This window comes from Leptodactylus fuscus, chromosome 11, assembly GCF_031893055.1.
Source record: "Leptodactylus fuscus isolate aLepFus1 chromosome 11, aLepFus1.hap2, whole genome shotgun sequence".
Taxonomy (NCBI): domain Eukaryota; kingdom Metazoa; phylum Chordata; class Amphibia; order Anura; family Leptodactylidae; genus Leptodactylus; species Leptodactylus fuscus.
Window position 1 is genome coordinate 25045453 of NC_134275.1, and position 12303 is coordinate 25057755.

General features: G+C 42.9%; 1 protein-coding gene across 1 annotated transcript in view; it reads right to left on the reverse strand.

Annotated features, from left to right (window-relative positions):
- Window positions 1–2215: 2215 nt before the first annotated feature.
- The window catches only part of FAAH2 (fatty acid amide hydrolase 2), a 37065-nt gene continuing 26977 nt past the window's right edge, over window positions 2216–12303 (reverse strand). Inside the window, exons 8-10 of the mRNA XM_075259376.1 lie at window positions 9361–9460; window positions 5659–5853; window positions 2216–2555 (exon numbers count right to left, since the gene is read on the reverse strand). Coding sequence (XP_075115477.1) covers window positions 2380–2555; window positions 5659–5853; window positions 9361–9460 — 471 coding nt within the window. The 3' untranslated portion in view covers window positions 2216–2379. The remainder of the gene's footprint in view (window positions 2556–5658; window positions 5854–9360; window positions 9461–12303) is intronic.

A 12303-nucleotide genomic window follows, 5' to 3' on the forward strand; every position in this document is an offset into this window, starting at 1 on the left:
TCTCTGTCTATGCGCAGTATGGCCAGGTGCGTTGGCCCCCCTAACCTGTGGTGGGTGACTTACTATATAGTTGTTAGTGAACTGTATTGCTGATGTGTGTGTATATATGGTAATATATACTATCTATGGGCATAGGATAAACCTATGTGGTTTTGTCACCTCTGACCTTAAATCTGTGAATGGCATCCCCCCTTTTTTTTTTTTCTTCTTTTAAATGTAGATTGTGAGCCCCATGTAGGGCTCAAAATGTAAATTTTTCCCTGTCAGTATGTCTTTATAACATGGGAGGAAATCCACGCAAACACGGGGAGATTATACAAACTGCTTGCAGATGATGTTCCTGGTGGGATTCGAACCCAGGACTCCAGCGCTGCACAGCTGCAGTGCTAACCACTGAGCCACCATGTTGCCCCAATGGCATCCCTTTTTGAAACGTGGCTGTTACCAGAGAATAAACAGGGTTGTAAACGCAAGACACAAAAACTTCTTTCTGGACATGAGAGAGTAGGAAAGGTCTGAGGAGAGGCAACTTACCCAAATTCAGTTATGACAAACATTTCCACCCTATCCCATACTGAACTGACAGAACAGGAATCATGAACAATGGGGAACCTCAAACATGAGAGAAGGCCAAATGTTTTATAAAAACGGATACCATACATAAATTTGTCACACCTTTGGATCTGGGTGGTGTCCATCTTGAGTCTTACAATGTGACATGGGGTCAGAAGTAGAGATGAGCGAACAGCAAAATATTCGTTTTGAATAGCGAACCCCATTATAGTCTATGGGGAAAAATGCTTTGTTTCAGGGGAACCCACCATTCGACTCAGGAGGGTCACCAAGTCCACTATGACTCACCAGGAAATGAGGCCAATACCTCAGCAATGCAACTGGGACAGCAGGGGGAGCATGTCTGGGGGCATCTAACACGCCCAAGTCACAGTTTTACCCCACCAACTACACACTTTCCACACTCAAAAAAAAAAAAAAACCTATCAAAGTGGGAAAATACCTGGAAACCTTCTTTCTTCCCCAATTGGATGGACAGAAACCCAAATTTAAGCTAAAGAATCATTAACAAGCACCCCTTTAAATATCATTGCTCATGGCAACCACAGATGGAATAGGCAATGGGAAATCCAACAGTACCCACCCTGAACTGCCATTGTGTGTGTGTGTGTGTGTGTGTGTGTGTGTGTGTGTGAGTGAGTGAGTGATGTGGTAAGACCTTCCAAAATTCACTTTTATGGCCCTTAACGCGAGTCCTTCAAAATTAAGCTACAGGCCCTTAAGCTGAGCTGCCAGCAGAGATTGAGGCCCTTCAGATGACTTCAGCCTTCTACCTGCAGAGTTTTAGGCCCTTTGGGTGAGTTGAGCCTTGCACCAGCAGAGTATTAGCCCCTAAAATGGTGGTTCCAGAATAATCACTCATTGTGTGGGATTGATGCAGTGGATTGGACTGAGGACCCAGACATTGACCTTGATTTTGATTGTCAAATTTATAACATTTTGGCATCAAGTCCTGGGGGTAACTTTTATTTAGAGGACCGCAAAGGGGGAGAATTGGCTGCAACCACTGCTAGCGGTAATGGTCCTCTAACATTAGACTCTACATTACCGCCACAGTGGTCTGATCAGGTGTTAATAGTCCAAAACAACATGCTCCATGTTTTTTTAATTTTTTTTAACTGCCTCTGTTGTCGTAGTTCCTGTCCCCCCGCCCCCCTGCACAGTTATTGGTGCAAAAAATGCGCCAGGGAAGGTGGGAGGGGATAGGAATACTGCGTTTGCCTCGTGGTATTCGATCGGAATAGAATACCTCGAACGGCCTGATATTCGATCAAATGTGTATCTCTAGTCAGAAGGACTATAATTTAAGATTTTTGTATTTTTCTCGTTTTATTTTATAAATGTCACTTTTGTTCTCTTTTTGTATTAAACCATTCATTTTAATAGTAGTCCTGGTATGCACTATGGATCCATTGCCTGTTAAATTGTTTCCCATCTGACTATTAGAGAGATGTGTGCGTATGTGAATTGTGTTCATACTATCCACATCAATAGATGGTGGCAGTATGTGTGTGAATTATGCTCAAATTGCAGCCTGAGTGTAAGGGTAAATGAGTGGAGTGAATTAACCCCTGACGGCCGCACACACATTACTTGTAAGGCTGGTACATAAGTGACAAATACAGATACGAATTTTGTGTGTTTTATTGCTAGACTCTTAATTACTTTATATATTTTTAATACTAGTTATAAAAGTAAATCCTATTATAGAACATTACATAACATTAGCATTCTCCAGAAAATTATAAAATAGACATTGTAGCCAGCTTTTGTCTTTAAAGAACAGTTGTAATTTCATACATTGTGTCAGACCCTTCCTGGTGGTGTCCAACCAACCAGTGATTTTTCCAAATGCTGGGCAAGTGCCAGTGTTAGATGGTCATTGTGCTGAGAAGCAATGATTTGTATGCCTAAAGGCAACCCAGCCTCACTGAGTCCTAATGGGCACTGAGTAACTGGAAGTCCCAACACGTTAAATATCCCTGAGGGAGAAAAGAAGAAAACATTCGGTTATTCCAATTCTATGCCTTATCAGAAATGCAACAAAAAAACTAAATGGCACGTTCATCATACACTTAAGGATAGGAAGGCAGATCCTTATTGGTATAAGGGGATATTGTCACTTCTTGGGGAGAGACCACCATATAGCCTTTAGCACTCCACTTCGCAAAGGACCATGGGAAGAATATGCAAATCTGTCTTCCATGATGTAATTAGGAAGTCAGCTGCTGCCTCAGTATTGCAAACCAATAGAGGGCGCTCACTGGAATGTGCAAGCCTGTCTTCCCTGATGTAGGAAGACAGAATTCCAGTGAAACAACCCAATAAAGGTTGCTCCCTTTTGCATCATGCTCGACCTGCCAAGAGGCCTTTGTTTTGCAATGACTCTGGGATTATTACCAGGTATAGTCTCTCAATCGAGGACGGCCATTTCGATGTACTTGCATCTCATCAGCTCGATGTAGAGAGGACTATAACCTGGTAGAGGTGAGAGGCTTAGACAGGGTTAAGGGGATATTGTCACTCCTTGGGGAGAGACCACCATATAGGTGTGTGGAGACTTATTAAGCCTGGAATTCTGTCTTCCTAACTACATCAGGGAAGACAGGCTTGCACATTCCAGTGAGCACCCTCTATTGGTTTGCAATACTGAGGCAGCAGCTGACTTCCTAATTACATCATGGAAGACAGATTTGCATATTCTTCCTATGGTCCTTATCGGTATGTAATAGGATGGGAATTGTTTCAAGTACAGAAACTTCTGTGACTGCCTAATAATTCGGCACTTAGTCTAACGTGAACAGCACAATAAGTTACTGTCTATAGGTTCCTATTTAAGGGTGCTTTCACACTAAGTATACGCTGAGCTGATTCTGAACGTAAAACACGTTCAGAATCAGCGCGTACAAAGCAGATCCCATTCATTTTAATGGGAGCCGGCATATGAGCGCTCCCCATTGAAATGAATGGGCTGCTTTTTTCCCTATTGGTTTCAATGTGATACGTTGCTCAGTGTTATCAATTGGTTTTATTGCACAATATACACCACTCTCTTATATAGGGCTACTTTTTCTAAAAAATTTTTTTTAACTGTTTAACAATAAAGGTTAATGCTTTTAATACATGCCCTAGTGGTGGTTCTCAGACTTTTCCACCTTTTTTCTTTTGGTTTAATTTATTAGGGCTTATACGGGAACTATTTATTTTAGTTTTTTTTCCCCCATGTACGCCAATAGTGCGATATATCCATCTCTACACCAACACTATCACCACCATGTTACAGAGCACATTACAATGATAAACAAGCTTTTTGTTATGTATGGTAATTTTGTAGATTTGGACAGGAAACCCTTGAAGTATTATGTAAATTAGGTTGTTTGTGTATTGGGGGAGGTCTGGAGTGCGGCTTTTGCCACTGAGAACTCCACCATCTCCTGCCTACACCACAACATCACCCTAACTGATTTAAACATTTAAAGGGTTGTCCATTTTTGCCTGGTCAATCCCTTTAAGGTCTGCACCAACTGTCTAATTTGTATAAAACGGAAGAGGCTTTTCTCGAAATCTACAAAATGTTTTTATCACTACAATGTGCCATGTAACAGATGAAGCCCAGTTATGTGAACTCCTTCCTGCATCTTTGCTGCTAGTATCTAAAAATTGCAGATCTGAATTTCAGAAAAATTGTAGCTTCAATTTCAGGTAAAGAATAGAGATGAGCGAACAGTAAAATGTTTGAGGTTTGATATTCGTTTCGAGTAGCCCCTCAATATTCGACTACTCGAATCGAATATCGAACCCTATTATAATCTATGGGGGGGAAAATGCTCGTTTCAGGGGTAGGCAACGTTCAGTCAAATTATACCTACCAAGTCCACGAGCGAGGGTCGGGCTGAATCCTCCGTGCAGTCTTCTCCTTACAGCGTCCCCGCAGCGTCTTCCGGCTCTTCATTCACTCTGACAGGCATCGGGCCTGGGCAGAGCCGACTACGCATGCCCGCACTACAAGCAGACATGCGCAGTCGGCTCTGCCCAGGCCCGATGCCTGGCAGAGTGAATGAAGAGCCGGAAGACGCTGCGGGGAAGCTGCACGGAGAAGACTTCTAAAGGTAGGAGAAGAACCAGCGTTGATTGGCTGACTGTATAGCATTCGGCCAATCAATGCTGGTTCTGCATCAAACTTTTACATTCGAACAGTGAGTGGTACTCGATCGAGTACGAGTATTTCGAATACTGTAGTATTTGATCGAATACCTACTCGATCGAGTACTACTCGCTCATGTCTAGTAAAGAATTCAGGTCAAAGGTTCAGTAAAGTAGCTATAGCCAAGGAGATGAAACAGGGACTTATGTAGCATACTCTTCCATAGCAGTTTTTAGATCCACTGGAGCAATGTACAATTTTGCAGACACTCTCCACTTACCATACTTTCTAATCCTCCAGCTTACATCAAATTCACAACTTTAGTAGGAACTATTTTACCCCTTTTACCCATCTTCGGGTATGGTCATTGGCAAGAAAGGAATCTTTGCATTTACCAAAGGCCATTTTCATAGTCTGTATTTTCCATCAGTATTTGTTAAGCCAAGTTCAAATCTGCGCTTGGATTTCCATTTTTCTAGTCTGCTTGGGGACTCTGAAAAATGGAAACCCAATCCAGCTAAAAAATAGTTACCCACATAAACCTGCAGACCCCATACACTATAATGGGGTCTGTCGGGTTTCACTCCGCGTTTTTCAAGCGGAATGGTGGACGGAATCCTTGAATGGAACATCGCAGATGTGAATCCAGCCTAAGCCAAAAGTCCATACACTATATATACACTCTACAATACTGACCATGTGGAAATGGCCCTGCTCCTGTCTAACTCCTGTAGTAAAGTTTTAAAAACACAGATGCTTTCTTCCAGGACTATGACTTTTCTCCATTGACAGATAGCTATACCATGGATTGTAAATCAAAGCAACCATATTTACCAAAGTCTACAATGACTGGTCTTCTATTACCCCCTTTGTTCTCTTGTATAGTGATATTACCTGTAAGTTACTACACGTGATAGATCAGTAGCCATATAAATACTAACCACAATATGAAAAGTTAAAAGGCATTGCAAGAGGCTCATTGTGTTTTGGGGCTATCTTAGGGTGTGAAGGGTACAGAAGAATTCCATCATCTCCCAGTAGTGAATTTATTTCATCCTTCAGGTTTTTGGCTTTCTGGATCATTTTTGCATTTCCTTCAGGATTTAGGTTAGCAAATTTCTCGGTGAGAGCCAGACCTGCACAAACAAGAAATTTCACATGTTTATAACTGTACATAAATTCTGATATGTACACATATGAATATACACACGTTTAGGAAACTTCTGTGAAACTCTTCTCCATACATCTATGTCTTTCCACCTGCAGTTAAAGAGATTTATATAGACCCTATTCAGATGAATGGAACAGCTGCAGAATCTACTGACTAATCTGCATGTACATTTATTGATTTGTTATATTTTTACATTTATTATATAAGCATGTATATGGCACATTTACAACAAAGCCACACAATCAAATCAAGCAAGCTTTATCGGCACGTCCGAATAGATATTTGGCATTGCCAAAGCTAGTAAGGTGGGGGGGGGTGTTAATTCGGGGTATAACAGTCCATGGGGTCTCATCTTCTTCTTAGTTGGTGATGGCTGTATGGGGGGGGGGGGGGGCGTGATTTGGGGTATAACAGTCTGTGGGGTCTCATCATCTTAATTGGTAACAGCTGGACAGCGATCTCCACAGTAGACTCCTCTTCTCCCAATAGGATGTAGAGTTTCCTCCTCTCATCTGCAGATATGAAGTCTGGGATGTGGGCAGAGAATCTTTGGTAGTAGACGGCCCTGCTGGGTCTGCGTCTAATGGCATAGTCCACCACGCTGTTGCCCACGTGGGAGTTTAGTGTGAAGCGTCCTTTTAGAGTCCCCTCTGGAACGCCTTTCCACACTCACGTTTGTTGGATTTATATATTTGTGTCTTACAATGATTTATATTATTGTGGCAATGTATTGTGATTCCTCCAGGTACAGTTTTGGTGGTGTGTGCCCCGTGTGTAACCTTAGTTGGGAACACAGCTAATAGCATTACATTATATTCTACCAATTAATTTTATGTTTTAGGGTTGTGCTGTTTTCTATATATATTCTGTCTTATAATGATTTATGTTTTTGTTGTGATTATAGATCTTGGTAGTCCAAATACAGTTTTAGGCTGAAGACCCACATTGCGGAAACGCAGCTTTTTTGTTGCAGATTTTGCTGTGTTTTTTTGAGACATAGCCAAGAATGGCTACAAAAGGAATGGGAAATGTATAGGAAGTTCTTAGGGTCAATACACACAGAGTTTTTTGGCGAGGATTTTGACACAATCCGCCTCCAAAAAAAGCCTTACCATAGAGTTCTATGTATTCTGCTAGGTTTGGTTTTTTTCCCGGTAGTAGAAAAAAAAAAAATAAGCGATATGACCTTTCTTCAGGCGGATTCAGCCTGAAAAAGACCAAACGGGAGTCAATGGGAGGCGGAAAAACCGCTAGCGGTTTTTTCAAGGTCCATACACTGTCCTGGAGCAAAAAAAAAAAACATTTCCTAATTCCTGAAGCGGATTTTTTCCTCGCCAAATAACTCCATGTGCATTGACCCTTAGAGTGCATTCACACAGAGGAAAATGGTGAGGAATTTGTTGTGGAATTTCAGATTCAGTGTCAAAATCCTGACCAAAAAAACATGTCTGAACTCAGCCTTAGGGCCCCTTCACACAGCGCAAGCCCGCCGCTCATTTGGACATGTATACACGTGTCCGAGCGCGGCGCTTCAAAACAGAGCCCATTGATGTCAATGGGAAGCGTGTGTATATGCCGATATACGTGCTCTTTCCATTGAAATCAATGGGCTCTGTTTTGAAGTGCCGCGCTCGGACACGTGTATAAATGAGCGGCGCGCTTACGCCCTGTGAAGGGGCCCTTATACTGCTCCCTTCTGCTCAATCCTCATGGCTTTGGCTCAAAAAACCGCAGCAAAATCTGCAAAAAAAAAAAAAAAAAAGCTGTGGTTCTGCAACATGAGGCCTCAGCCTTAGTGTTCTAGTTGGGTGTGGTGTTGTTCTCTTCTTACATTTATCATCTATTATATTAACATTACATGCTTTTATATAATGTGTTGAATCCCTTCTTCTATAATCACCTACAGACAGCACCATAATTCTTTACCACCTCTGGAATGTTTTTCTTTTTCTTTTTTTTATTCCCTTCAAGAGGAGGAATTTTTCTGTCAACATAGCCATATGAGGGTTTACTTTTTACTAGACAGATTGTATTTTGGAATGGCACAATTTAATTTTATATAATGTGGGGCTGGGCAATTATGATCAAAACCAAAATAAAGATATTGAACATTTTACCTCGATTATAACTAATGATTTTCAGGCCATTCTCCTTTTCACATACCAGGACTCCAATAAAAACTACTTTGCATTAACATATACTGGCCCTCATTTGTTCACATGGGTTTGTTTGTTTTTTTTTAAATGCCATATAGGGATCACAATGTACTTTTTTTTTTCTATCAGTATGTCTTTGTAGAATGGGAGGAAATCTACATAAACACGGGGAGAACAAACTCCTTGCAGATGTTGTTCCTGGTGGGATTCGAACCCAGGACTCCAGTGCTGCAAGGCTGCAGTGCTACCCACTGAGCCACCGTGTTGCCCCCTCATGAGAACTAACTTGTCCCCCCTGCAGTACATCAGTAAAAGCCACAGTCAGATGCCTGGCATACAACCTCTTAGGGTTAGTTCAAACATGAGTTTTTTTGGACCGGAATTTGACGCAGAGACTGCCTCAGATTCTGGTCCACAAAAAGTCTAGCCACGACTGGATGCCAGTGCAGTACATCGGCATCCAGTTGCGACATTCCACCCCGGATTAGGCCCAAATGAATGGGCCTAGTCGGGAGGGAGGTGTTGTGAGGCGCATGTCGGTGAGGCGGAATCCGCCTGAAGAAACAGCATGTCCCTTCTTTTTTCTGCGAGCGGGAACAAACTGCTCACGGAAAAAGGAAATGAGGAGATCAAGAAAATCAACAAATCAAGAAATTGATTTCAATGGGAGGCAGTTTTTTGAGCTGCTTTCTGTCATGGATTCCGCTTCAAAATTCGGCCCAAAAAACTCTGTGTGAACTAGTCCTTAGAAGCCATAGTCACAACTGAGGCACAACACAGCTAGCACCCGAGTATGTCCAAGCTGCAGTGTGGTTGACTGTTATCGGCAACGAAGTGTTGTCCCCACATCATTTCCCCCTTGTTAATATGACACATTAGTACAATGTTGGTAATTCTAGTGATATGGCTCTTGCCTCCTCATTGTCTTCTGATGCTGTCTGCTGTACCGGTCACACCAGAGGGCTGTCCTGCTGTTTATCTTTAAATAGTGACAGACCAACTCTGCACTAAGGCTAGGCTCACATCTGCTTTGGAGTCTCTGCTGCAGATTCCGTCTATAATCCATGGAGAGAATAGTCCTGTATGGAGGACGTTCCTGCCCGTATCCGTTTAAAACCCGCGAAAACCCAACAGACCCCATTTTAGTCTATGGGGTCCATTGGTGACTGTTTTTTAGTGGACAGGTTCTGTGTCTTTTGGATCCCCATGCTGGCTGAACGACGGAGAGCCACCGCCAGTGTGAACCTAGCGTTACAGATGGTCTATCACTATTTAAAAGTTGAGTAAAATGCAAAAGAAATAGGTTTTATTCTCACCAATAGCCGGCAGGGTATGCTTTGACAAGCCAAACATCCACTTTAAGAGTTCCAAACTTGGCCACATAGAACCTCCATCTGCCATCAAGTCTGTGAAGCTCTGATGTAAAAGGAAAAAAAAAGACTGTTTTAATACATAGTTAAAATATATTATAATATGAATAGTAAAATATATTACAAAAAAGTAGAGATGAGCGAACACTGTTCGGATCAGCCGTTCCGAACAGCACGCTCCTATAGAAATGAATGGAAGCAGCTGGCACGTACACTTTGCCGGCGGCCGGTCGCTTAACCCCCCGCGTGCCGGCTACGTCCATTCATTTCTATGGGAGCGTGCTGTTCGGTGTTCGCTCATCTCTACAAAAAAGGCTTTTGGACAAATCGGTTAACTCAGTTTCATACAACAGTTTGTATAAACACTGCACACATTGAAGTATAGTGTATACCGTATTTTTCGGACTATAAGACGCACTGGACTATAAGGTTTTAGAGGAGGAAAATAGGGAAAAAAAAAATTTTGAAGCAAAAACTGGTAAAATATTTAATGTATGGGAGTTGTAGTTTTGCAACAGCTGCAAGGCCACATTGACAGGTGACCCTGCAGCTGTACGGGGACGCATAGAGTGTTTTTTTTTGCGGGTCCAGAAGTACTTTTTAGTTATACCATTTTGGGGAATATCTATTGCTTAGATCACCCTACCGGTGGTTTATGATATATGATTTTCTACTTTTATATATATATATTCTAGGGACAGGAGGTGATTTAGAACTTTTATTTATTTCATATTTTTATAGCTTTTTTTTTTTTTTTTTACTATTTTATTCCCCCCCCCGGGGCTTGAACCTGCGGTCACTTGATTGCAAGTCCCATAGACGGCAATACAACTGTATTGCCGTCTATGGGACATTCTGTCTATTAGTATTACGGCTGGTCATAGAGACCAGCCGCAATACTAATATAGCCGTGACAGGCCTGGGAGCCTCATTAGGCTCCCTGCTGTCACCCGAACAGGTCGGCTCCTGCGATATCGCCGCGCAGGAGCCGGCCTGCAACTTTACAGGTACCCGGGGGAGAAGGGGCCGCTGATACTGACCCGGCATCCGCTGTACTAGAGAGGCGGATGCCGGGGAGGGATAGACGCCGGGGCCTGAGACATCGCTGCCCTGCCCTGTATGAAGCCGGGGGACGGAGGAGCGGAATAGCATCACTCCTCCCGCTGCTGGCTTCATGCAGGGCAGAGGAGCGCAGCGATGTCGCAGGCCCCGGCACCTGTAATGGCATCTATCACTTGCTGGCTTCCGCCTCTCTATTACAGCGGATGCCAGGCGCCACATTCGGCCTATGAGACGCACCCATCTTTTGCCCCCAAATTTGGGGGGAAAAAAGTGTGTCTTATAGTCCGAAAAATACGGTATATGCCTCAAGACGCTGAACAGCACCACGTACCAGGCCCACTGGTGGAATCGATTGTAGGGTCAAACCCTACTGACTATATTTCTATATTTCCTACTCTGAGGTATCATAGTCTGGATTGAGTGCTGTCCAGAGATAGTTCATGTATCCGGGAAGGTTTAAGACGAGACTCCAACTCGCTATCCCCTAATTCTGTACCTCATCTGGGGTCACCCTCCCACCAATCTACCCTCACTATAGTGAGGAAGTTATAGCCTGTAAGTCTATTTTATTTGGGGGGGGGGAGGAGTACGTTCTACTGTGTTCTTCTGAATAAAATTGGAAGTCAAAGGCAACGCTTGTCCTTGAAATTCCAATTCATTTACACAATAACTAGATTTACTAATAGGCATACTTAGGCAGCCTGAGAATACACCAAATTTATAACACTGGATGATCAGGCATAACTTTAGATTGTGTAGTCTAAGTTTATAACACCTGTTTGGCACATCCACATTCGCTTCTTGCAAGTTGAAATTTTTTCAGCCCAAACTAGATGCACCAATATTTGCCATGTTTACATCAGTGTCTAGCTGTAACCACAATAGTAAAATTCTATCTATCTATCTATCTATCTATCTATCTATCTATCTATCTATCTATCTATCTATCTGTGTGTGGGTTTCCTCCCACACTCCAAAGATATACTGCTAGGGAATGTAGATATATATCTTATAAAAATGAATTTCTATCTGTCTGTCTGTCCTTTATGCGCGACCAAACGACTGGACCGATCTTCACCAAATTTGGCACACAGATACTTCAGGTGTCCGGGAAGGTTTAAGACGAGAACCCAACTCACTCGGACGTACCGTTCTGGAGATACAGCTTTCCCAAGACCCTGACCCCCCATTAGCCAAAACAAACCTGCAAGTCTTTCACTCATATTCCAACTGCCATACACACGGTCACTGCACATGTACAATCCAACACTGATAACCAAGCTGAGATACACGCATCAGAGGATTAGATACACAGATCAGCACACAATATCATATGTCAGAGGATTAGATACGCGCGTCTGCACAGTTCCACAAGCCGAAAGATTAGATACGCGCATTTGCACACAGTTCCACATGCCAGAGGATTATGCGCCAAAAGATTAGATACGCGTGTCTGCACAAAGTACCACATGCTGGAGGATTAGATACACAGGTCAGCACACAGTATCACATGCCAGAGGATTAGATAGACGTATCTGCCCACAGTTCCACATGCCAAAGAATTAGATACGCGTGTCTGCACACAGTTCTACACACCAGAGGATTAGATACACGCGTCTGCACAAAGAACCACACGCCAGAGGATTAGATACACAAGTCAGCAAATAGTATCACACACCAGAGGATTAGATACGCACGTCTGCACACAGTACCACACGCTGACCAGAGGATTACATATGTACGTCTGCACACAGCACCACACGCTGGAGAATTAGATACGCACGTCTTTACACACTACCACATGCCAGAGGATTAGATACGCACCAC